General features: G+C 54.5%; 1 protein-coding gene across 3 annotated transcripts; it reads left to right on the top strand.

Moving 5' to 3' along the window:
* The first annotated feature begins 966 nt into the window (after positions 1 to 966).
* KCNH6 (potassium voltage-gated channel subfamily H member 6) lies at positions 967 to 22,083 on the top strand. 3 transcript variants are annotated; one of them, XM_025999550.2, is made up of 13 exons: positions 967 to 1,213; positions 2,013 to 2,243; positions 7,305 to 7,466; positions 7,566 to 7,774; positions 11,086 to 11,511; positions 12,770 to 13,169; positions 14,406 to 14,605; positions 14,772 to 15,024; positions 17,941 to 18,134; positions 19,234 to 19,318; positions 19,888 to 20,056; positions 20,760 to 20,946; positions 21,242 to 22,083. In XM_025999550.2, exons 1-13 carry the CDS (start codon positions 1,138 to 1,140, stop codon positions 21,524 to 21,526), a joined length of 2,877 nt encoding a protein of 958 aa, XP_025855335.2. In that variant the 5' UTR covers positions 967 to 1,137; the 3' UTR covers positions 21,527 to 22,083. The 3 variants fall into 3 exon arrangements, 2 of the variants coding, with proteins under 2 accessions (XP_025855335.2, XP_025855336.2); XR_011999573.1 differs by having other exon boundaries at positions 1,056 to 1,213; positions 19,238 to 19,318; XM_025999551.2 differs by having other exon boundaries at positions 1,056 to 1,213; positions 20,888 to 20,946.
* Positions 22,084 to 23,384: the final 1,301 nt, after the last annotated feature.

Genomic DNA, 23,384 nt, shown 5'->3' with positions numbered 1-23,384 from the left:
ATTTCCCTTTTGTCCAAACCTCACCTCTCCCAGGCCTCTGCTTAGTCCACTTGCCCTGATTCCACCACTGGCCTTTGCCTAAGGTGTATGCCCCATGTGAATGCTTGACTTACAAGGCCTGACTCAAAACTGTTCATTGGACCTTCTGCAAAGCTCCAAGACCACCGAGATGCTCAGTGAATAATAATCCTCCTCTTTAAGAAGCCTCTTTCAATAAACCTCACCCCATTCCCATCTGCTCTTTTAGTGTATTCATTTTCAATCAGTACTCAGACACTTTTCTCAGTGGTCACTCACTAATAGGTGGTTTTCAATCTGTTCTCCCCCTAAGCAGTGCCTATATGCTAAAACAAAACCAAAAACAAACAAAACAAAACAAAAAAACCTCTCAGGCCCCCGAAGAAAGTACCTTATTGTGTATATTTTTTGTACACCTTCGTATGTACTCCTACCCCATTTTCCCAGGGCCAGGGCCGCGTTGAGCTTGCCATTTAGGAGCTCTGCATGGGCACTGGGATTCAGCTGGAGGGCACGCGGTAAGGGCGGGTTAAGGGTTGTTTAACCCTGAATGAAACAGCAAAAGACCACCTGAGGGCTCTAACAACTCTTGCTCCTCCTCTCCCCACCCCCCCCCCCCCCCCCCCGCCTAAAAAGACCCGGCCAGGCAACGTCTGGGCTGCCCTTCGGTAGCCGGAGAGGGTCGGAGAGGGGCTGAGGCCACTGGCCAGTGGGACAGGAGCAGAAAGAAGCTCCTGAGAGGAGCCCTGATCTGTTCCTGGTGCCGCACTTCTGCCCGGCTCCGCCCCTCGGAGTCAGGGCCCGCCCCTGCCCCGTCGGGTCGGTGAGAAGTTGCCCCCGCCCCGCGAACCCCGCCCCGCCGCCGCGCGGCTTCTTTCAGCACCGCGGCGCGGACAGCTCCGGGCGGGCGCCTGGGGAGTGAGGCGCTCGCGGAGCCGCCGGCCTGGGAAGGCCGTGCAGGGCCGCGGGGGGTGGGCGCAGGCGGGCAGCAGGGGCGCGGGGCCCCGCGGCCCTCCCCGGGGCGGCGCCCACCCGGGACCGGACGCCGCTGAGCCCGAGGGCAAGCGGAGAAGCAGGGAGCCGGGGCCCTGGTGGCCGGGAGGAGGCTGCCGCCGAAAGATGCCTGTCCGCAGGGGCCACGTCGCGCCCCAAAACACGTACCTGGACACCATCATCCGCAAGTTCGAAGGCCAGAGTGAGTGTGTGCGTTGAGGTGGGGGCCGATCTGAATTCCTGGTCCGGTGGCAGGAGTGGAGGAGACCCTTTTACTTACTTCGAATGGATCAGGGTGGGTCGGGGTCGGGGGTACTGATGAATGCAAAATCCTTCGCTTTAATGTCCCCGGACACCTTCTGTGCCAGCAAGCCCCACTTACCTCAAATGCCACGCTCTCTGCTGGAGCAGCAGAAGCAGAGTGTACTCCCCTCCACCCCTGAGTTGATTTCTTGGTACCCCAAGGGCTTATCCCCCCTTCTATCACTGTCTTGCTTCCTCCTCCTGAACACCCGCCCCCCATTTCCTCCAGAGATTTCCTTGATCCCTTCTTTTCACTGCCTGACCCTAGCCACTCTAATTTTTCTAGGAGCTCTCACCAGGCCTGGGCCCCATCTGATCACATCCTGGCTCCCTCTTCCTGACTCCCTGCACTGACTCCAGGAAGCCTTGGGCCTCCTTCCCAATTCACTGACCCCATTGCTGCCCTGGTCTTCCCACGACTCTCAGGCCTGACTCCTCCTCCTACACATTTCTGGTCATTGTTCTGATCTCCCATTCTAACCATTACTCTCATTACTTTCAGGAGTCCCATAACCTTCCCCCATCACCCTGGCCTTCTAGGCCCCTCCCCCCCATCAGACCTCACTTCTCTCCCTCATTCTGGTTATTGCTCTGCTCCCCCATCTAGACACCCCTCACTGCTGCCAAGAATCCCTATGATCTTTCCACCCCTGATTGCCCAGTCTTGGTTGCCATGGGCTTCCCACATCCCACCCCAGGTCGGAAGTTCCTGATTGCCAATGCGCAGATGGAGAACTGCGCCATCATTTACTGCAACGACGGCTTCTGTGAACTCTTCGGCTACTCCCGAGTGGAGGTGATGCAGCGACCCTGCACCTGCGACTTCCTCACAGGCCCCAATACCCCGCGCAGTGCCATGTCCCGCCTAGCGCAGGCCCTGCTGGGGACAGAGGAGTGCAAGGTGGATATCCTCTACTACCGCAAGGATGGTGAGGCTCCCTCAGACTACTGGTTCTGCAGGACCTACTCAGTCCCTGTCTTGTACAGCCAGAGTAGCCCTCAGCAGGGCGCTGACCCAAGGGCCAGAGGCCCTGACAAATCCTGTTCCTCTCTGCTCCTCAGTTTCCTCATCTGCATTGGGGGAGGTGGGGGGAGCAGTGGGCATTGAAGTCAATGAGGTCCTTTCCTGAAGCTGCGGACCAGGCTGACTCACCAACTGATCCTTACCCTAGGCAGGGCCTCCACCATCCCTCCCCCATGTTCCCAGTCTCCTGGCTACCCACTCTGTCACTGTCAGCCCCAGCTGTCAGGCAGCTGGAATGAAAATTAACCTTTCCTCATCTCCGTCTGCTCTGGGGATTAGGGGAGGCGTCACCCCCTCAATGCCTCTGTGGGCAGGCCAAGCTCAGTGGCTGCTGGCTAGGAAATAGGAGTGGACCTGGCTCACCCAAGCCTCAGATCCTTGGGGAGATAGACTCTGGAGTTTGCCCTTACCCAGAGGTCCATGCAGTTTCGTATGTCACTGCCAGCCCACGTTTATGGCAAGCAGAACAGAAGCATAGGGCAGGGGCTAAGGACAGAGCTCTTTGGCCCTTTAAGACCCTCCCCCTAGGACCTCAGAGTCTCCACAGTGGGTGGGAGGGAGGGGAGAGATGAGTGGGAACCAGGATTTTGAAAGTCCCTTTGAAATCACTTAATGGCCCCCCAATCTGGTTCTGCATCAGAATTACCTGGGGCGTATTTTCCAAAACACACCTTCCCTAGAGAGAGGCTGACTCAGAGGTGTGAGTTGAAACCAAAGCAGGTGCATTTGGAGAAATCTCCCTGGCGGTTCTGATGTTGTGCCAAGTTTAGGAACCACTGGCTTAGATAAATCCCTTCATTTCATGGATGAAGAAACCAAGGCCCAAGAAAAGGGAGAGACTTGTCCAAGATCCTACTGCTGGGGTCCAACTTGGGGCCAGAACCCAAGTCTCAGGATTCTTTCAAGATATTTGTTTGGAGTAATCCCACGAGGGGAGATGACCCCAACTGCCTCTGTTCAGAGGCGGCCTTTCTGGAAAAGGCAGGGATGAGAGTCATCTGAGTAAGTGACAGATGAAAGGTAGGCTCCTTTGGATTGGGACTGAGGGGTACCGAGAACCTGGGGCCTAGGGGGCTGGGGCATGTGCGGGACATGGATGGGTATGTGTGTGCCTGTTTGTGTTTCAAGGCTTCTAGGGTGCTTCATGGGTGGGTCTTGGCTGTCCCCTGGCTGTCTCCTGCTGCTGCCAACCAAGCAGATGCAGGGCTAGTGATTAGGGGACTAGGAAGAATTAGGCTTAGTTTGGCAGCACTCACAGGGTTAATGAAGTCAGAATATTTTTAAAAGCTGTGGCCTCACCTCCTCACATCATTGCAGGGAGGAGGTGGCAGTCAGAAGAGTGAGAAGGGTTCCCTAGGAATAAGATGGGACAGAAGGAAATGGGGGGCGGCAGGAATAACAGATCCTTTTCCTTGACCCCAGAGCTCTACCTGGGCCCCAGAAGGGTCTGGACTGATATCAGCCTCCTAAAGATGTCAGATCAGGTCTTTTAGGGTCTCCTCAGCACTTTGCATGTGCCCTGGGCTGGGGCCAGAGATCAAGACCGGGCCTTGGCCCTCTGAGATGAGGATTCAGATCTTCAGAATCTTGCTGGGGTCCTCTGACTATCAGAAGAGACTCCAGGACCTAATCTTGGATGCTGGCTCTGGGTAAAAAAGGAAAATTATCACATATCTTATGCCCCCAAATCCCAGTCTATGCCACCCAAACCTAAGCCCTTCTCTGTCCTGTTACCTATCTACCTACCTGAGACCTACCGGAGATTGGCCTGAAACCTAGAAAAGAGAGCTTCTTGCCCTACATTGCTCTAAGGAAAGGATGTGGTGCTCAGATAGCTTATGTTCGCCTTATGGTCCACTCTGACCACATGATTCTTTTTTTTTTTTAATCATATTCACATCTTTTAATCTTCCTGGCAGGCATCCTAATGGTGATTTCTTCCCTTCTTCAGTCAATGCCCCCTCTCACCCCCTCCCCCTGATTCCAGGGAGGTAGAAAAGTGTCCTAAACAGAACTCTAGCTGGTTTGTTTATAATCCTCTTTTCCTCTAAAAGGGTAATCCACTGACAGTTCTCCAAGTCAAAATGAAAGGTCTGTGTTCATGTATCTCCACATTATATAGCAGTACAAAGTTGGATTCAAAGAAGCCAGGGCACTCGGCAAAAGTTGCCCCATGAGATAGGGCTCAGAGACCCCTGAGAACCTGGCTTTTCCTCCATCTGCCTTTACTAAGGAAAGTAAGAATCTAGCAGATAAGGCGGAATGGGGATGTTCATAAGACTAGAACTAATGAGAGCCTGGAGGGAGGGATGAGAGCATTCACATCTCCCTTACCTCCATGCCTGCCCCTGCTGAGCACCTGCCAGAGAAGCCTATGCCTGCCTGCCTTTGTTGGGGCCTCTTGTCTAATGACCTCAAAACCAGCGAGTCTCCTAATCTCCAAGCCACACTAGAGGATGCCTGGGCTCCTCCAGTCCTCAGCTCTGGAGGAGGAGGACAGGGTAAGGACCGAGGTCAGAGGCTCCAGTGTTTCCCCACATACTCCCACATGAATGCAGAAGCACCAAGCAGGAGGCCACCCTCCCCTGCTACCCTTTTAGTGGCAGCTTTCTTCTGAAGCATCAGCTTCTCCCTGAGGGCTCACTGCAACCCTGGATGGGATGGGCATAGAGAGATGGGGGTGATAGATAACAAGGAGGCTTTGCAAAGGAGAGCAAGGGCCGGGGCAGGAGGTAAGAACAATGGGACACTGAAGAAAGGAGCACACCCAAGAGTCAGAGAAGAGCGGAGAGAAGGGCTGCATCTCAGGGAGCAGACAAATCTACTGCCCTTGGTCAGAGAAGAGGTAAGCACTGGGAGGAGCCCCTGGAAGGGAGAAAAGGCAGAGACTGTGGACCCCCCACCCTCCAGCAATGGGGCAAGAGCACAGGGACATGGCCCCTCCTGGACACAACCTGGGGTGACACATTCACCTACTTCTGGTTGCCCAGACGCAGTCACTTGTGAGCAAGGACAGCCGAGGGATATGGAAAAAGAATGCTCTGAACTCATCCAAATCCTCATAGCCTCCTGTCTGCCCACCCTACAGGCAGCAAGAATGAAGTTTGGGCACAGGGTGCCATCCATAGCTCCCCTCCAGCCCTCACTGCTATGATGGATCTTTGTTCCCAGCCTCAGTTTTCCAAAGATAGCAACAGTGGATGGGTCCAGCCACTTGAACACTGGGCCTTGACTGTTCCCAACAGTACAGAGAGCCTGAAGGCCCTGCCGCTCTGCCCAGCTCTCCCCTCCCTGTCCCCTCCACCAGGCCAGATCTCTTAGTGCCAGAGAGTGAAGAGATAGGCTGGCTTTGGAGGGAACGTCTTGGACCACTGGCTAACAAGACTTCCTGGCTAGGTCCCAGAGTCCAAGCCTCCCCACATCCTGGGCTGACAAGAATGCCAGGCTGTGGTCTGGGAGGCTGAGCCTATAGCACTGTGAGCCCAGGGCTGGTCCCAGAAGCAGGCGGGTGGCCTCTCCTCGGTGTGGATGTCTCCCCCGGGACCCAGTGCAGCAGCTGGCAGATGGCTGCCTGGTGCCTGGGAGTCCGGGAATCTGATCCAGGAGATTCCTGTTCCCAGGGAAGAAGGTGGGAGGGAGGATGGGGGCAGCTCAGTTGCACCCCAGCACTGAAGGTGTGAGGAGGCACTTTGGGGAAAGCAGGATCCTAATGGACCCCAAAGTAGCAAGGCTCCTGCCAACCAGCCTCGCCCCCACTCACATTTACACATTCTTTCATGTACTCAATCAACACAAGCCACCTGGGTTAGGTGCTGGCCCCTCACAAACGAGACAGACACAAACCTGCCCTAAGGAAGGGGCGGCTCTGCCTTCTGATTTGCATATTTACTTGAGGCCCCTCCCCCTTAGCATCCTGCCCTTTGGGCCCCATAACACACCAACAGCTTGAGCAGAGAGACAAGGGACCACTGGGTACCTTGCAGAGAGGGCTCATGGGACATCCACCCACCCACTCAGTCCATAGGGCTGGGCTCTGGGGGGCATGTGGCTGTCTTAGCTTTGATTTGTCCCACTTGCCTATGTGGGGGAGACCCTGAAGCCAAGAAGGAAGAACATAAGGCCAACATCTAGGTCTAACCTGTCCAAGACCGTGTGAGAGTGGCAGGAGGGGGCTGCCCTGTCATCACCTTGCTGTCTCATTCCCTCTCTAGACCCCAGGCTATTGCCCTGCCTGCCTTCCAGTCCCAACACTTCTGACCTTCGAGGCCTGGGGCAGCAGCCTGGCCTTCACGCTGGTGTCTTCCTCATCCTGGACCATTCCCTTCTCACCCAGCTGTTATGTGCTGAGTGCCCAGGGAGCCCCACTCCATGTCCCCTTCCAGCCCCAACCAGGCAGTTTCTTAGAACCCCAGGCTCTAGAGAATGGGGGTCTATGTTTGCCTCCCTCCCCGAGGATCCACTGGACACCAACCATGGATCTTTGAGGCCTCAAGAGTCAGATGGTTCCATGCACAGCACTTAGTGTGTTCTCAATGAGTTTCTTCCAGCATTGGGGGAGCGGGGCATTTTGTGGAAAGGGAATATGGGAACTGAACCCAGGGCTAGCCAGTGCTACATGGGAGTAGAATGTCCGGCCTCACCTCCCCACTTAATCCATCCCATCTGCTCAGCTTTAATCACAGCAGAAGCAAACCTCAAGGTTAAACCCTAAGCTGAGGGCTGGGTGTGGACTTGGGCCCGATGCTACATTATCTCCTAATGAGCAGCTAAGCTGCCTTCCTTACCTCTGCCCTGTGGGTGGGACACCTGCTGAGCAGCATCACCAACTCCCTGCCCAGTAGTCCAGGCCTCCTCACCCCATGGCTGTCTTTCACTTGACCTCAACCCAGCCCCCTCCCTGGCTTCCCTTGGCCATGTTTCTACAGGAGAGGATCCCTTCTGTGACCCCTCCCAATGGTGTTTGCAGCCTCCAGCTTCCGTTGCCTAGTGGACGTGGTGCCTGTGAAGAATGAAGATGGGGCTGTTATCATGTTCATCCTCAACTTTGAAGACCTGGCCCAGCTCCTGGCCAAGAGTGAGCGCCGCAGCCTGTCCCAGTGCCTGCTGTCCCAGAGATTCCTGGGCTCTGGTGAGGTGGGGTGCAAGTGGTGGTGGGGATGAGTGGGGGGACCAGAGGAGGCAGCTGGTCCCCTGGCCCTGGCTGTTCTGACCCTGGGACTGGTTTCAGAGGGCTCTCATGGCAGCAGGTCGAGTGCACAGGGGCCTGGCACAGGCAGGGTCAAGTACAGGACCATTGGACAGATTCCACAGTTCACACTCAACTTCGTGGAGTTCAACCTGGAGAAGCATCGCTCGGGCTCAACCACAGAGATAGAGATCATTGCACCACACAAGGTGGTGGAGCGGACCCAGAATGTCACCGAGAAGGTCACCCAGGTACGGACTGCAGGGCAGGGTGGGCGGGGCTGTGCTGGGCCTGGAGGGTCCCTTCTCAGGCCTGGGGCTGGAGGTGGCAAAGGCAGTCAGCTTGTCCAGCCCCCAGTGTCTGGTCTGAGCCCCGGGCTTCCTGTCCTGCTGAAGTCTGATTCTCTAGACCTAAAGGCTTACCCTGGGGTCTCCACCCTGATGGTAGAGCCAGGGGAGGTTGGTGTCAACAGAGCCTGGGAATAGTGCCACATCCTAGGTCTGGAGGCGTCTGGGATGAGGGAACACACAGGCTACCACAAGGGCCTGTTCAAGCCTCTGCCAGTCACAGAGAAGCAGAAGCATAGAGAGGAGGTGGCAGGACCACACTGAGCGGAGATGAGGAGGAAGGATGGAGGGATGCCCCCAGCCCTGCTCCTGACTCTTCTCCCCACCTCCCACCCCCCACCACACCACAGGATCCTTCTGCAAGCCAGGCAGAGGGGAGCTGGTCCTGGCATCTTCAGTTCTCTTTGAGCAACTTCCTGGGGATCATGCCCTGAATGCCTCCCTCCCCTTAAGCCCCTCCTTGGACAGCCCAAGGCAAACCTCCTTGGGTTTTCTGTTTCAGCTGACCTCAGTGTTCCCTCACATGGGGCCTGATGCCCCAGTCCCCCCAACCATTCTAGAGGGAAATGCAAGGTTCAAATGACGAGAGTCCTGCCACTGACTTGCTATATGACCTTGGACAAGTGATCATATCCCCTCTCTGGGCCCCAGGGCTCTCACATTAGGCATTAAGGGGGGGGGGGGTGAGGCCAGGGCTGAGCAAGGAAGTACAGGTCATGGGGAGGGTGTGAGGGCCTCCACCCAGCTTTCTCTGAAGCTTTGCCTTCATGGGGGATGGGGGCCATTCTTCTTCCTCCCTGCCTCCTTTCACTTGTGATGGAGCAGGTGGGATGGAAACTCCCAGTGACCCAGCCCCTCCCCAAACATGAGAACCCTGGAAAGCAAGCACCCCGGGCTGCAGGGCTGGGCCCTCAGAGGTCAGCAGGGTGGCCCAGTAGCCTGACTGCGGGAACTCCACCAGGACCACTCATCCCAGGGCCCTCAGGTTGACACAGGGGTGATGGGGACTGTTAGACTGGCGAGTGGCCCATGAAGACTGAGAGGCCTGGCTGGGGCCTATGGTCCCTGCTCTACCCAACCCACAACCCACCTGGTCCTATCCGACTCCCTGCCCCGACCAGTCTTGGCTTTGCTAGCTCACCCTAAATGGGCCCTAAGGTAGGAGAGGTGCCTGATAGAGCTTAGAGCAGAAAGCTGTATGAGCTCAGAGTAGGGCAGTCACCCTCACTTCAACTAGGGCTCCAAGGGCTGGAACCTCACATCTGAGTTCCTACATCCTGAGAACCCTGCACCTCTGGGCAACACTGAGAAGGGTCCTCATGCTGGCTTCAGAGGCAATGGGAAATCATGGAGGTGTGTGTGGTGGGGGAGATGGCACCCCTGTCTGGGGGGTCCTGGGGAGGTGGACATCCTCTTCTTATCTACCCCCAACCCTCTGAATTCCTACCTCCTCCCCTCTCAAGCCCTATGATTTGCTATTCCAACTTGGTGTGGTTTGTTTGTTTTTTCATATGGTGTGGTTTTTTTTTTTTTTTAAAGATTTTATTTATTTAGGAGAGAGAGAGAGAGAGAGAGAGAGGGAATGAGCTAGGAGGAGCAGCAGAGGGAGAGAGAGAGAAGCAGACTCCCCACTGAGCAGGAAGCCCAATTCAGGGCTAGATCCCAGGAGCCTAGGATCATGACCTGAGCCAAAGGCGGATGCTTAACTGACTGAGCAACCCAGGACCCCCCATCTTGGTGTCTCTTGAGCAACCAGGGAAGGAGAGGAGTAGCTATGACAACTCAAGCTCTCATGACTCATTCAGCTCAGTTGGCTAAGGTCACTGCCTTGAGTTGAGCCCCAATGTGGACTAAGTGCTGGGCATATAAGATGGCCTGTTGTTCAGTGGAGAATAACTGTGTTCAGGGGTGTTTACAGGGGACAGGGAGAAAAGTCAAGAAAGAGGGTCAGAAGAGGCTTCCTGAGAGGCAGAATAGAAGCTGAGGCCTGAAAGCCGAGTAGGGACTCACTGTAGGGTGGGGACACTGTGACCCCTTCTAGGTGTTTAGATGGCTGATTAGGGACCCACAAGGTGAAACCAGCTCTTTAATGGATCTTGTCTGTTAATGGATTTGGTTTTCAAGGTCAGAACCTTATATTGCAGATTTTCTTGAACCAGGGCCATCTGCCCAGGCCAATCCAGTAGTGGTGGTCCGGTCAGCGGGCAACCCCTCAGGCTCCATCTTTGTTGGGGCAGTGCTTGACATAGGATGAGTCAGGAGGAGGATTTACCGTAGAGTAACACATGCCATTGAGATGCACCATGTCATTTAATCATCTTTTTATGGAGTTGGTTATCCTTTGTTATTCATTCTGCATGAGGCTTAGAGAGGTCGTAAAATTAGCCCCAAGACAGACATATTGCAACATCAGAACTGGGATCAACCTGGAAGTTCTGGCTGGCTTAAAACACATGCCCTTCTTGATGCCCCGGCTGTTTCTTGTGTTGGGTAGCTGGCCAGAGCCTGGGAGTATTGGGCTGAGCCTGGGGACCCTATGTTGGCCATAGTCTCGGAGGCAAGGGTGGGAGGGGCAGAGCAAAGGGGGCTCAGCTGGAAAGTAATGAGCAAAGCACCCTTGTACATGTGCAAAATAGTCGGGGCTCTGTTGTGCCCAGGATGTATCAAGGGCTCAGATTAGCTACATGCCTCCAAGTTTGACTCTTCCCATGGAAGGCTCTGTGAATCAGCCCTAAGAAGGCCCCTCACTGGTCTAGACTCCACAGGGCCTTCAGAAATGAAGAGGTTATTCTGGGAATGACTTGTTCCCATCAGAAATCCTGACCATGGGGAACCAAGCCCACCGGAAAGGACCAAACCACCAGCTACCCCCTCGTCTAGGCTCTTCAAATGACCCTGAGCCTAGTCCTCCCCTGGCCTCCTCACCCTCCTCCCCCAGCCCTGTCTTAACTCCAAGTTGGCCTGTTTGTGAGGGAGTTGGGGAGCTTCCAGCCTGGGATCAGCCTTCATCCTATAGCCCACCTCCTCTCTGCACTTCCTCCCAACACACCTATCCCCTTATGAATTTGCCCCATACACACTCTACCCCATCTCTGCTTCATTCCCTCTGTCCCCACAGCCCCCTTCCCAGGCCTCATCCCAAAGCCTTCATCCCTCCCAATCAGTTTCACTAGTGACGGACACCCTGCTGACTGCCCTGTGGCCCCCACCCCCAGGTTCTGTCCCTGGGTGCCGATGTGCTGCCGGAGTACAAGCTGCAGGCACCACGCATCCACCGGGGGACCCTCCTGCACTATAGCCCCTTCAAGGCCGTGTGGGACTGGCTCATCCTGCTGCTGGTCATCTACACGGCCATCTTCACACCCTACTCGGCTGCCTTCCTACTCAGTGACCAGGACGAGTCTCAACGCGTGGACTGCGGCTACACCTGTAGTCCACTCACCGTGGTGGACCTCATCGTGGACATCATGTTCGTTGTGGACATTGTCATCAACTTCCGCACCACCTACGTCAACACCAATGATGAGGTGGTCAGCCACCCTCGCCGCATTGCCGTCCACTACTTCAAGGGCTGGTTCCTCATTGACATGGTGGCCGCCATCCCCTTTGACCTGCTCATCTTCCGCACTGGCTCTGATGAGGTGAGCAAACCCTCAGGCCAGCTGCTGTGGCCATCCCCTGTGCGCCAGCCTGGGGCCTCCCAGCTCCACAGTCCTGCGTACAGAGAGCACCTGGCATTGGATACCTTTGCCAAAGCAGGTGGGGGGCCTCAAACATGTGCCATCTCCCAGCCCTGGAGAAGGACCAGCCAATTATGATCCAGAATTCTGACCCTTCTGGGATGGGCACGCCTATAGTCCCAGCCCCTTGTGCTGGCTTCTAAAGCCCACTTACCCTGGAGTTGCGAAGGGAATCCATAGACTGCTTCTGCAAGGCAGCCTGCCACCCCCTGCCACCCCCAGACCCTCCATTATGCCCACTCACTCCTCACAGCTGACATGAAGGCATTTTCAGGCTCTTCTCATAGCTTTTAATCCCACTGAGTCCTTTTGCCCACGTCCTTGGGATCAGCTTTCAAATCAGCTCTGCCTTCTGTGCTCCAGCCACCCCCTCAATAGCCTATCCAGTGGGCAGTGTCCATCTGACTCCCATGCCCGCCCACTTCCAGCCAATCTATCCCCGTTCTCTCCACTTCTGCTGCCCCTGGCTGAGCACTGAGGAGCCTTCTTAACCACCTCTGCCCCACCCCTGCACCTGCCAGCCTCACCCCTCCACACAGAAGCCAAGACCAGCTTCAGATAATCTATCTGACACTGTAGAACTTCAGTGGCTCCCCAGTGGCTTGAAATAAAAGCCAAGCTCTTTTTGGGCCTCAAGGTCCATAGGAGCAGCCCCTACCCACCCACCTTCCAGGCTCATTTCTCACCACCATCTTCCACTCTGCACTCCAGGAGCAGCACTACACTTGGTTTCCCACATGGGCTGTGCTGTTTCACACCTCCACACCTGGTTTGGCTCACTCTACTCCTGTGCCTAGAATGCCTTTCCCTCTCCCTCCTGAGGCCTGCAGACTCAGCCTCATCTCTCAAGATTCAGCTCATGTGTCACCTTCTCTATGAAGCCTCCCCTGCCCTGCACCGCAGAATTGACCTCCCTTTTCTCTGCACTCCCCTGGACTTCTGTCCTCACAACCATAACACTGTTTTGAGCTTTAGGCTGAGAATTCCTTAACGTCCTGCCCTGGGCTGCACTGTGCTGTGCGAAGAGCCCAGAGCAGCTGCTCTATAAGTGTTTGTTGAATGACTGTGTGACCATATGCACAAGTGGACAAATGTGGTCCTAAGGGCAGCCTTTCCAGGGCTGACTCTTGGCCCCATGGTCCCCTCCCTGCCCCTTCAGACCACAACCCTGATCGGGCTGCTGAAAACGGCAAGGCTGCTGAGGCTGGTGCGTGTGGCAAGGAAGCTGGACCGCTACTCTGAGTACGGGGCAGCTGTACTTTTCCTGCTCATGTGCACCTTTGCACTCATTGCACACTGGCTGGCCTGCATCTGGTATGCCATCGGCAATGTGGAGCGGCCCTACCTGGAGCCCAAGATCGGCTGGCTGGACAGCCTGGGCGCACAGCTTGGCAAGCGCTACAATGGCAGTGACCCAGCCTCTGGCCCCTCGGTGCAGGACAAGTATGTCACGGCCCTCTACTTCACCTTCAGCAGCCTTACCAGCGTGGGTTTCGGCAACGTCTCCCCCAACACCAACTCTGAGAAGGTCTTCTCTATCTGTGTCATGCTCATTGGCTGTAAGTGCCCAGACCTTACCTATGGCATTCAATTTTTAGTTTCATAATGAGACATAACACAGTAACATTGTGTGTGATGGGGAAATACCAAGCAGGCAGCACAATGAAATTTTGCATTTGTACACCTACTATACACAAAATTTACCATACTTACAACCCTTGCTATGTGCCAGGCACCAGGGCCAGCTACATTATTTGCAGGGCCCAGTACAAAATGAAAATATGAGACCATTATTTTTAAAGTCTTTTTTTTTTTAATTTTTATTTATTTATAATAGTCACATAGAGAGAGAGAGAGAGAGAGAGGCAGAGACACAGGCAGAGGGAGAAGCAGGCTCCATGCACCGGGAGCCCGATGTGGGATTCGATCCCGGGTCTCCAGGATCGCGCCCTGGGCCAAAGGCAGGCGCCAAACTGCTGCGCCACCCAGGGATCCCCATTACTTTTAAAGTCTTAAAGATTTCAAGAATGGTGACTTCAGAGCCAGGAATCAAGCATGGGACCCTTCTTAGCACCCAGGAAGCTGGCCCCTGCCAGGCACTTTTGTAAATGCTTGTCCAATGTGCACACTTCATTTTCGTCACTATCCTATGGGTGCCATATTACAAGCCCAGTTTACAGACCAAGAGACTGAAGATCCTAACTTGCCAGGGATTACATAGAGACCCAATTTTATCGCAGGGGACCAGCTCCCCTGGCTATGTGTGCTCCCAGGCCCTGCACTGTGCTGCCTACTTCCCAAGACACCTCGTCTAGCAACACAAGAGTCAGTGTGGAATTTTACACATAGATTAAGTTGTCATGTTCAGGGTATTTAGAGATGTGAAAGCCCAGAGAAACAAAAACAAGAAAAAAAAAATGGGTGAAAACAGAGACCCAGAGTTTTCCTTTTATTATACTTTTTTTTTTTTTTTACAACTTGAAGGACAAAACAAATCTGTACTAAAAAAAATCATTGCCCTAGTTCTCAGGAGTCTGGCCTCTGGGCCCAGGAAGGTGCCAAGAGACACAAGACAGAGGGAGGAGGGCAGGAAGCCCAGAGGCTTTTGTCCCTCGTGTGCCCTGGCGCTGTTCTGGGCACTCTGACTTGGCCCTGGACAGCGGGGCCCCTGATCAGAGAGGGCTTCTCGGGAGAAGGATGTCTGGAACAGGCCCTGGGGTGCTATGGCCTGGTGGGGCTGTGGAGGAGCTCACTACCAGCACCCCATGTACGGCCCCCCGGCTTCCTCACCCCAGCCCTCATGTACGCCAGCATCTTTGGCAACGTGTCTGCCATCATCCAGCGCCTGTACTCCGGCACTGCCCGCTACCACACGCAGATGCTGCGTGTCAAGGAGTTCATCCGCTTCCATCAGATTCCAAACCCCCTGCGGCAGCGCCTGGAAGAGTACTTCCAGCATGCCTGGTCCTACACCAACGGCATTGACATGAACGCGGTGAGCCCCTGCCGCCCTACCTCGGGTGGGGAGGGCGGTCCAGCTCAAGTCCCAGCTCCGGCCCAATGCCCCGGGGGAGGCCGAGGTCCTGCGGGCACAGGGCACCCCCAGACCCCTCCCCACCCGTTCCTCCAGCCTCCCGCTGGACGCGGCCGCCCCCTCGCAGGTGCTGAAGGGCTTCCCCGAGTGCCTGCAGGCCGACATCTGCCTGCACCTGCACCGCGCGCTGCTGCAGCACTGCCCTGCCTTCCGCGGAGCCAGCAAGGGCTGCCTGCGCGCCCTGGCCGTCAAGTTCAAGACGACGCACGCACCGCCCGGGGACACGCTGGTGCACCTCGGCGACGTGCTCTCCACGCTCTACTTCATCTCCCGTGGCTCCATCGAGATCTTGCGCGACGACATGGTCGTGGCCATCCTAGGTGGGTCGGGCAGGGAGGCCAGAGCGGTATGGGTGAGTGTGATGGAAGTAGAGACGTCCTGCGTCCGGATGATGGTGGCACCTTTTACGGGTCTGCCATGTGAGCATGCCCGGTGGAGAGCTTTATACCCAGCTGACGGAATCCTTAAACCCAACCATATGTTCCATTTTCCTGATAGGGAAGTAGAGGCTCAGAGAGGTCATGCTGACAAGTGGCCAAACAGGGATTCCAGGGCTACGTGTCCGACTCTGAGTCCGGGAAGGGTACTACCTTCTTCCACTCTTGGGGAGCTCAAGAGTGAGAGGGTGAAGGTTTACCTTGGGTGGAGGGAGGACCCCAGGCTACAAGGACAGCTGGACACTTTGAAGGAAGGATATGAGCACTGGACAGGGGACAGATTTTGGGGCACACTCAGCCTCAGCTACTCACCAACCATGTGACCTTGGGCAGGTCACATCACCTCTCTGAGATGATTCTCATCTTCCTTGCCTTCTCTCTGTCTTTAGCCCACCCCAAGACCCTGATCAGGATGTCAGCCTCTTCTTCCTTTGGTCTACATGGCTGGGCTCTCCTCCAACCCCAATGTACAGAACCCCTCCAGTTCCTCTGTTCAGTACTCTCCCTTTGGCCTGGCCTTGGCTGCTGTTCACCAAACATGGGCTCAGCTTTCTTTTCCTCACCCTATACCCTCACCTGAGCTGCCTTGTTGCTCCTGCAATCTTAGTCTAATCTATGCCTCAAGGAGCCCCAGAGTGTTGTCCTGGCCCCAATCTCTCCTTAGACCAGAATATTCCAATCCTTCTTGGGTATGGCCACCATATATTCCATACACAGACCAAACAACATGTCTCAGTCTGAAATCAGCATCTTTCCTCAAAAGCTGTTCCTTCAGAATCCCCATCATTGTGAACTGTCTGTTTCCAGGGCCAGAGATCTGGGGGTCAACCAAGGGAGCACCCCTCATGGGGAGACATGGGAAGATTTTGAACAGAAAAGGAATATGCACAGATGTGAATTTCAGGTCACTGGCAGAAGCTGGAAGATTGGGGAGGGGGTAGACCAGATGCAGGGACACAGGAAAGGAGCTCTTGACACCTCTCCAGGAAAGCTCCACAGAGGGCTGGAGCCAGGCAGGAACAAGGGGATGGATGTGGGACAGAGGGTATTAATGAGGGGAACAGACAGGAGTCTGTGGCTGCCTGGATGGTGGGACTGGGGGAGGAAAGGAGAAGGACACATGCTGCCATTCTGCTTGGAGCACTTGCCTGGCAGATCCTGGGCATCCTTTAAGGCTGAGCTCAAGCCATGCCCTCCTCTGTGAGACCTTCCCTCACTCTCAGCCTACCTTAGGACAAAATGAGAGGATTTCAGTTCTCTAACTGAAACTTAAATTGGACTAGCTTCTTAATTATTAAATATTCATCATCCTTCCCACGTGGATGGCATTTCTAAGTGGAAATGGACATTAGATAATAATCCTTCACCTGCTGAATCACCATCATTTTACAATGCTGCCCAGATTTTGAGCTTATGGGTTTCCTATGTGACTCTGGTAAGTCCCTTCCCTCTCCGGGCCTCATTCCCCTCCTCCAGAGCAACCTTTGATCCTGTTCTCTTGGGCAACAGGTCTTGGCTTTCATCCACCATTGTCCATGCAAACCATTAGCACTCCTGGACTGAGGGGCTGCACTTTCCTGTGGGGAGTGGACGTCAGGCAATCATGGTCCCTGGCACCCCAGCCCTGGGCTCTCTGTCTGCGCTCACTGTGCAGCACACAGCTATTTCTTCTGCTCCGATTGCCTTTCTCCTGGGGGCTGATCCCTCATTGTCATAACCCAGCCCCCACTTCATGTCCTCTGTAAGTCCCTCCTCCCTTCCTCCACCATCCCTGGTAGATTTAGCCCTCCCTGTTCCTTAGCTCCTTAGCTCTTGGTTCTCCCCTGTCCTACGGCTCTGTAGATCATCTGCAAACCAGCTGGTTGTTTAGGTGCCTGTCTTATGGAGCTTTGGGGGCTCTTTGTGGGTGGGACAGCATCTTATTCTTTTTTTTTTTTCAGCATCTTATTCTATGTTAACATCCTATGGCCAGCACAGTGGGCCTGACCCCAGGGGGGCTCGCTATCCTTGCCACATGCCCCAAGTATCACCAGCATATGTCCACCCTGGGATATCCATCCCCCCCATTGCCTTGCATCAGCCTGTCTGGTGCCTCTTACTATTTGAGGCTGTTTCTCCAGCATCACATCTGTTCCTCTGGACGGTCCAGTGTGGCAGGCAAGGCAGATATGGTTATACGGTTATACCCATTTTAGAGATGAGAACACTGTGGTCCAGAGAGGGGAAGTCACTTCCCTTGGCTTCCTCTGCTAAGGCCATGCTGGTTACCTGGCCCCATAGCAGGGTGTGGGAACACAAAGAGACAGGAGCCTCAGATCTTGCCTGGGGAGCACTGGGGTGCTCTCACAGTACCACCAGGCTGAGGATCGAGGAAGAGATTGAGGTGGGAGCCTTTGGTGTCCCTTCCTGCCCATTGTCCCCTGGAATGGGGGGTGGGGGGCTGGACAGGAACAGTGCCAAAGAACATGGAAAATAAGAGGGGGGCATATTCTGACAGAGGGTGGTCCTGAGAGGCCTACAGACTGGTTTGTGTGTGGGGACCCACATACTGGGACAGGTATGTGCTCCCTGCAGAGCTCAGAGAACAAAGGAAAGGCAGGTTTCACATCAAACCACTCTACATCCCCAGCCAGCACAGCCAACCTTGACCCCAGAGCATGATCCCGAGCACCAAGCCCCAACCTGATGGGATCCTTGAAGTGGGGGAATTGGTGGTACAGGATCAAGGGTCCCTCAGGGAGGCTCTTCCAAGGAGACCTTGGAGCCAGACCCTGGAGAGACTTCCTGCTCCTCTGGCAGGAAAGAATGACATTTTTGGGGAGCCCATTAGCCTTCATGCCCAGCCGGGCAAGTCCAGCGCAGATGTGCGGGCCCTGACCTACTGTGACCTGCACAAGATCCAGCGAGCAGACCTGCTGGAGGTGCTGGATATGTACCCTGCGTTTGCAGACAGCTTCTGGAGTAAGCTGGAAGTCACCTTCAACCTGCGGGACGTGAGTCAGGGCTGGGTGGGCCAGGGAGGGGAATGGTCTTGGCCAGCTGGTAACGGGCAATGGAGGCTGCTGAGCACTTGGGCTGCCTGGCCTGAGGGAACCCATTTGACCACCTTCCTTGCTCTCAAACCCATCCTGCATCCCACACCATAATTTCTTCTGTGTCTACACCATTATGGCCAACATAATGCTAAGGATGATGATTATCAAGTACCAACTCCATGCTGAGCACTGGGCTTCTTTTACATGATCTCATTTAGTCTTCTCCTGGCACACGGTGTTATTTTTCCCACTTTCCAGATGGAGAAACTGAGTATCAGAGAGGATGAGTAAATTAACCAAAGCCATACCTCCATATAGTAAGCCAGACAGTCCAAAGGTTGGACCCAAGTTTGTGCGACTCCTTGGCTGAGGCTTTTTCCACCCCATGGCACCAAGCTGGAAGGGGAGCAGTGTCTACCATCCAGGGGCTCACAGAGCCAGGTCCCAGGGGTGCAAATAAGTGATAAAGCAGCCTCTCCTCTCAAGCTTATCACTCAGTGGAGGAGTTTATAACAACTCAGGGAAAATAAAGAGCCTAGTTAAATAACCAAGGAAGTCATGAAGAGGTGTGGGGAGACCAAATTTCTATGGAAACTGGAGTTACCAAGCAGTGGGACAGCCAGTACAAACTGGAAGTGTCCAGAAGGGACTGTATGGATGAGGCGGGGGGGGGGGGGGGGGGGGGGCGTCTGGAAACAGTTTGTGTGAAGGAGGGGGCAAGAAAGGGAGGACTGCAAGGAAGGCTTCTCCCCACCCACCCCCACCCCTACCAAATCTTGCTACTCAAGGCTGCCTCTTCCAAGACTCATGGTTGGGTGGGGGCAGGGCAGGGGGAGATCTGCACATCTCCAAGCCCCTGTTAATCTCCTGCCCACCCACACAGGAGACAACCTACAGGAAGCTGCCGGGAGCTTCAGGGGGAGCCCGGCCACCTGTTACCACTTTCTCACCTAGTTGTCTCAAGGGCCTTGGGGGTGGGGGTGAGGGACAGGGGAGAAAAAAAGATGCCTCGTCCCAGCTTTGGTACCTATTACTTGATGCTCTTGTTCCCCACAAGGCAGGTGGGGGTTTCCAGTCATCACCCCGGCCAGCTCCAGGCAACCAAGACCACCAAGGCTTCTTCCTCAGTGACAACCAGTCAGGTAGGCAAAGCCAGCCCCCACCAGTGCCTGCCCTACCCCAGCCCGAAGCCCCTGCCCAGCCTCTACCTCTTTCAGGTCCTTCCCCGATCTGCCTCATCTTGGGAGAGGCCTCCTTAGCCCCTTGATGAGAGGCGAGGTGCTTTCTCTCCTAGGCTCAGTAATAGACACCCTTGTCTCCTTCCTGCCCCTGTGTACTCAGAGCCTGAGTGAGGGCTCTTCCCAGGGATGGATATGGGCCAGCCCACTGGGGTTCCACATCAGAGCACCAGGGGATTGGCTGGGCTGCAGGCTCCTGGACAGTGAAGCCAGGGCTGGACTGTCTCCATCCATCTAGCATCCCCAAGCTGGAGCCCTAGCTCTCTTCCCAGGGCTACTGGGACTTTCTGGGACCTGGAAGGCAGACCTTTATGGGGATAGGACCTTATTATACTCCAGGGGGCCCAGGTAAAGAGATCCAATTTTCCCATCCTGTGTTCCCATGGCCAGTAGGGGAAGGGGATGGGCTCTGTCTAGGCCATGCCTGTGGATCCAGCCGGACCAAAGCTCAGGCTTTCTTTTCCCTCCTACAGCTGCAGCCCCTTCCCTGAGCATCTCAGATACATCTGGCCTCTGGCCTGAGTTGCTGCAGCAAGTGCCCCCAAGGCCAAGGCACAGCCCCCCAAACCCTCAGGGAGACCCAGACTGCTGGCCTCGGGAGCTAGGCTCCAGGCTAGAGCAGCTCCAGGCCCAGATGTACAGGTGAGTGTCCTGTGGGCCAGGGGTCCCAGCGGCTGCAAAGAGCAGACCCAGCAGTGGGCTAGCCACGGGTGCCCCCTCTTGGTGACTCAGGGACATCACTGGGTACCCTGTGGGTTTTAGAATGGCAAGCCCTTCTCTATGTCACTAAGACTAGTTCTTTGGATGGCTTGTCCTAACAAACCCCGGAATGGGCCAAGGAAGCCTTTTTGGAAGAGGGGCATAATGTGGTGCAGAAACAAATTCCAGGGGCTCTTGGAAAGGGGGTGTGGCCCGTGGATGGCAGGGCTGTGGTGGTAGAGTGAGGGCTTGGGGCAGGATAGTCCTAGGCTCCAAATCTACCTCTGCAACTGACTAGCAAGAGTGTGGACAAGTTACTTAACTACTCTGAGCCTCCATTTGCCCTTTCATGAATTGGGGATAATCAGAATACCCATACCAAAGCTTCCTTATGAGGGCTAAATGAGTGTGCACAGTGTCTGGAAACTGTTATTATTGAAGTCCGGGATATGCTAAGGGAAATTTTGGCAGGGGCTGTGGATCACAGCAGGGAAATAACTTCTAGTAGCTCCCAGGCTATCATTCAATCCAGCAGGAATGGCATGCAGGCTACAAAATTGAGAGCTGCCCTCAGGCCCTGAACTGTCCTCCCTTACCCTGATGCTGACTCTGACTCTGACCTTGACTGTGGGGCTCTGTCTGGCAGGTTGGAGTCCCGCATGTCCTCAGACCTCAGCCGCATCCTACAGCTCCTTCAGCAGCCCCTGCCCCCGGGTCACACTGGCTATATCCTGGGAGCCCCTACCTCCGATGACCCGGCCTTGTTTCCTACAGCCTCAGCCACTCAGAGTCCAGGAACAAGGTTGCCCCAGGGCAGTCTGACTCCTGCCCAGGTGAGCAGATGAAGGGATCCCTGGGGGCTTTCCTGGAGGTAGCTGTGTGTCTGCCCCACCCTGAACTTGGTTTCAATGTGGCATCAAGCCCAGGGCCCCTGGGGTCTGAGAGCTGCTGTGGCTTCTGTTGTCCTCCTTTATGTCATGACAAGCAGCCCTGACAGGTGGTGGCAAAGCCTGGACTGTGACCACAGACCCCACAGCTGGGGCAGGGGCAACAGGACACAGCTCCTGCCAGTTCCCATCTCTGAAGTTGGTGGCCTCTTCCTTTCTTGCCCTCCACCCCCATCCCCAGGTCCCAAGCTGTGGTGACTTGGACGAGTTTAGGCTGAAGCAAAGGAACTCCTCCTCCAGGGTGCCTACCCTGGTCACGGCCACAGACAAAATTCTCACACTATCCTCAGAACGGGAGCAGCCTGAAGGGATCCTGTCACCCCGAGCCTCACCTCTTCATCCCCTTGAGGTACAGGGACTCATCTGTGCTTCCCGCTTTCCCTCCCTTCCTGAACACCTGGGCCCCGTCCCCAAGCAGCTGGAGTTCCAGAGACATAGCTCAGATCCTGGATTGACAGGGAGTTAGAACTATTGAAACCCCAAGAGAAAAGATACCATGAGGGGACTGAAGGTGGGTGAGAGTTAAGGATTTGGGGGAGGCAGACAGCTGCCAAATTGGCCTCTGAAAAGCATTCCCCTACCCTAGCTACAAACTGCCAACCCAAGTGACCCACAATGGCATGGGTGAAGAGGCTTGGGACTTTCCTAGACTCCTCTAGGGCTCTGTTTAGACAGTAGGCCTAGTGGAGGGTGGGTGAGGCTTGGGGGTTGAGGTAGCTTACAGGCCAGAGGACTCTGCAAAGAAAGAAGTTTCCGATCTGTGTGAGAACCTTGCTCTCGGCTGGGTGCTATCACAATGTGGCTCAGAACTAGCCACCTCTTCATGGCCTAGCACCCAAGGTTAGTGAGATCTCCTGTCAAGGGACTTTGAACTGGCTGGGGATGAAAATGTCCTCTGTGGTGAACACATCAGGGCACAGAGCTCCAGCCCCCAGCCACTCTGCCCCTCATGGTTCTATAATAACCTTTGGGACTCTACCAAGCAGTGGAATATCTCACAGCTAATAAAGTCTGCACATTTCACGTTGGGCAGGGTGTGTTATTTACCTGAGGGTCATCAAGTCCTTGACTGTGCTGTGACTCCAACAGCTGTGGTCTTCTTCAAGCCCCTCTCACAGGATTTGTGTGTTGCGGACCTGAAGGTACTCTCCTGGGCCCAGGAGCCCCAGGAGCCCCAGGAGCATGGGGCTTTTAACCGGGCTGGGGTAAAGGGAAACAGAGAGGCTCTGTCTTAGTCACCATCAAGAATCATGACACGAGCCAGCTTCCATAGTGCTCACCCCGTGCCAGGACCCTGCTGACAGCTCTGCAGATATGAGTTCACTAAGCCTCACCACAATCCTATGGGGTTCATATTGTTAGTTCCATCTTAGAGATGAGGGATCAGGAGAAGAAAGGCTAAGAAAGCATAAGGGGAACTTCTGGGGTGCTAGTATTGTTCTTTTTTTTTTTTTTAAGATTTTATTTATTTATTCATGAGAGACACAGAGAGAGACAGAGACATAAACAGAGGGAGAAGCAGGCTCCTTGCAGGGAGCCCAATGTGGGACTCCATCCCTGAACCAGGGATCACACCCTGAGCTGAAAGCAGACACTCAACTGCTGAGCCACCCAGGCATTCCTGCTAGTACTGTTCTGCTTACCGATCCAGTCTCTGGTTACAGAAGTATGTTTCAGATTGTAAAAATACATGCACTTCTTTTTTTAAAAAAAGATTTTGTTTATTTATTCATAGAGACACACAGACAGAGGGGCAGAGACACAGACAGAGGGAGAAGCAGGCTCCATACAGGAAGCCTGATGTGGGACTCCATTCCGGGTCTCCAGGATCACACCCCAGGCTGTAGGCGGCGCTAAACCGCTACGCCACCGGGGCTGCCCAATACATGCACTTCTATGTGCAAATTATACTTCAATTAAAAAAAAGGAATCTTGCCTAACGTGGGAAAAGAAGGACACACTTTCAACCCAGATGGTCTGGCTTGAAAGCACGTGCAGTTAATCACTCCAGTGAAATAAGCTGGCCAAAAAATACCTGGTCACCGATCCTTAGTCCTTTTTTGGTGTTCTTTGAAAGAATTTTGAAAATGAATCCCTCCTATCACATACACATTTTTTAAATTAACACTTGAAGTATTTTATTGATAAGCTTAACCAGTTGCAAGCATGTAATTTCCAGGGTATTGTGAATATTGATACTTTAGAAATTGCTTCATTTAAATTGATCCAATTAGGCCCACGTAGCATAGTGATTTGAGAGCCAACACCATTCTTTTTTTTTTTTTTTTTTTTTTTTTTTTGTTACGTAGGCTCCATGCCCAATG

Source organism: Vulpes vulpes, chromosome 2 (genome assembly GCF_048418805.1).
Source record: "Vulpes vulpes isolate BD-2025 chromosome 2, VulVul3, whole genome shotgun sequence".
Classification (NCBI taxonomy): Eukaryota; Metazoa; Chordata; class Mammalia; order Carnivora; family Canidae; genus Vulpes; species Vulpes vulpes.
This window is presented reverse-complemented; position numbering and strand designations above follow the sequence as displayed.

What these genes read in the sequence shown, in the direction of transcription:
- KCNH6 (XM_025999550.2), top strand. Translation starts at nt 1,138, where the DNA reads ATGCCTGTCCGCAGGGGCCACGTCGCGCCCCAAAACACGTACCTGGAC. An exon ending in CCGCAAGTTCGAAGGCCAGA is followed by an intron (nt 1,214 to 2,012) that starts GTGAGTGTGTGC and finishes ATCCCACCCCAG; the next exon opens with GTCGGAAGTTCCTGATTGCC. An exon ending in CTCCAGGCCCAGATGTACAG is followed by an intron (nt 20,057 to 20,759) that starts GTGAGTGTCCTG and finishes TCTGTCTGGCAG; the next exon opens with GTTGGAGTCCCGCATGTCCT.